The 2,183-nt window shown below is 52.1% G+C and overlaps 1 protein-coding gene across 1 annotated transcript; it reads left to right on the plus strand.

The window, feature by feature from the left end:
• The first annotated feature begins 274 nt into the window (after positions 1–274).
• LOC128745650 (uncharacterized) lies at positions 275–1,759 on the plus strand. Its single transcript, XM_053842727.1, has one exon. It carries the CDS (start codon positions 275–277, stop codon positions 1,757–1,759), a length of 1,485 nt encoding a protein of 494 aa, XP_053698702.1.
• The last annotated feature ends 424 nt before the right edge of the window (positions 1,760–2,183 follow it).

The raw sequence follows: 2,183 nt of genomic DNA on the forward strand, positions 1-2,183 counted from the left end.
CAATTGGCATGTTTCTCACTTCTCTTGAATTTCATTGCAAATTGTCATCACATACACATACATACATACATACATACATACATACATACATACATACATACGAACGGAGCCTGGCGGACACCGGGGCGCATCCGACCAGTTCGAAGCCCTTACTGCGTTAAGGCAGGGCACTGGCGCAGCGGACTACATATTTCCCTAGCTACTCGTGGGATCCAAAATGAGTTTTCAAGAATTAAATACAAAATCAAATACAGGAGAAGATAGCGATTGCGCGATGGACACGCAGATCAGCGATGCCAACGTGTTCGATAGGAAGGAGAAGCTGTGTAGATCGCCAATATTGAAGGAGGTAGTCGCACAAATGTTTAGCGGCAACACACAGCAGCAGATAACCCCAAAAGGGCAAGGCTCGATGCTAAACTTCACTACGCCCATCCCGAAGTCAAAAGAGGACAGCCAACAGACGAACAAGCTGCGAGCTGCCAAAGAAAAACTCCTGAAGCTGATTGAGTTCATGAAGGAGAGAAGTAACATCCATGGTGAGATCAAGAAGCAAGCAGCACGGACCTTAACGGCGGTGATAGAGGCAGAAATGGAGCAGGAGGCCTTGATTAAGAGAGTTGTAGTCGCCGAGGAGGCCCTGGCAGAGAAGGAAGTGGTGCATGCGGCGTTAATAAGGAGGGCTGTAATTGCGGAGGAGGCCCTGGCAGCGACGATCCTGGATCAGGCGGTGTCGAGAGCCCCGCGCACAGAAAAGCGGGATCGGGAATCGCCAGGAGATAAGGTAAGCTCAAAAAAGCGGAAGGATGAGCTGAACGGCGACCACGAAGAGCAAAATGAAAACAGAGCGGAGGAGCAGTGCGACACGGAGCAGGGTGAGGCTAGCGGCTGGCGAACCATTCCTAAGCAGAAGGAGGAGAGTGAGAACAAGAAAAAAATGAAAGAAGATCGGCAGAAGCAGTTGCAGAGGGACATGCCGGCAGAACGCGAAGAAGCGGAAAAAAAGGCGAAGAATAGGGCGAGACCCCAACCTCGCCGGATCCGGAGCAGAGGCGATGCTCTGATTGTTGGAGTGAAGGGCGAGAAGATGACGTATGCCGATCTCCTCAAGAGAATGAGGGACGACCCGAAGCTGAAAGAGTTAGGGGAAAAGGTCGTGAAAACCCGGAGAACCCAGAGCGGCGAGTTGCTCTTCGAGCTCAAGAGAGACCCGGAGGTGAAGAGCGCGGCTTTCAAGGCGCTAGTCGAGACAGCGCTCGGTAGCGAAGCTCAAGTAAAAGCTTTGTCTCAGGAGACGATCGTTGAAGCGAAAAACCTGGACGAGGTCACAACAGAGAGTGAGGTGAAAGCCGTGCTAACAAGAGCGGAATACCTGGGCGACGTTCCAATGTCTATTCGGCTGCGGAAGGCATACGACAGTACGCAGACGGCGTCGATTCGTCTACCTATCGAGGCGGCAAACCGGCTTCTGAAGGTGGACAGAGTCAAAATTGGATGGGCGGTGGTTAGCTTTAGAGCCATCCCACGTGAACCCAAAGAAATGGCGAGATGCTTTAAATGCATGGACTTTGGTCACCAGGCGAGGAATTGTCCGGGACCTGACAGATCGAAGCTGTGCCGGAAATGCGGCAATGAGGGGCACGTTGTGAAGGACTGCAATAAGCAACCGAGGTGTATGTTGTGCAAGGAAGACAACGACCACGTGACGGGAGGCTTTAAATGCCTGGTGTACCAGAAGGCAAAGGCAGCCCTACAATAATGGAGGTGATTCAAATCAACCTCAATCACTGCGACACTGCACAGCAACTGTTGTGGCAGTCGACAACAGAAACGAAGTGCGACGTTGCAATCATAGCGGAGCCGTATCGAATTTCCTCCGATAACGGTAACTGGATAGCAGACAGAGCAGGAATGGCCGCGATATTGGTGACGGGCAGATATCCCATCCAGGAGGTGGTTACAAACCGATACGAGGGTTTCGTGGTCGCCAAAATTAACGAAGTCTTCGTATGCAGCTGCTATGCTCCCCCAAGGTGGACGCTGGAACAGTTCTGCCGCATGCTGGACGAACTAACTGGTGAGCTCATTGGACGGAGACCGATCGTCATAGGAGGTGACTTCAACGCCTGGGCAACCGAATGGGGAAGTAGATGTACGAACGCCAGAGGAGCCAGCCTACTTGA

This window comes from Sabethes cyaneus, chromosome 1 (assembly GCF_943734655.1).
Source record: "Sabethes cyaneus chromosome 1, idSabCyanKW18_F2, whole genome shotgun sequence".
In the NCBI taxonomy this organism is placed as follows: domain Eukaryota; kingdom Metazoa; phylum Arthropoda; class Insecta; order Diptera; family Culicidae; genus Sabethes; species Sabethes cyaneus.

Bases quoted from the DNA above. Each gene is read 5' to 3' on its own strand.
- LOC128745650 (XM_053842727.1), top strand. From the start codon at position 275: ATGGACACGCAGATCAGCGATGCCAACGTGTTCGATAGGAAGGAGAAG.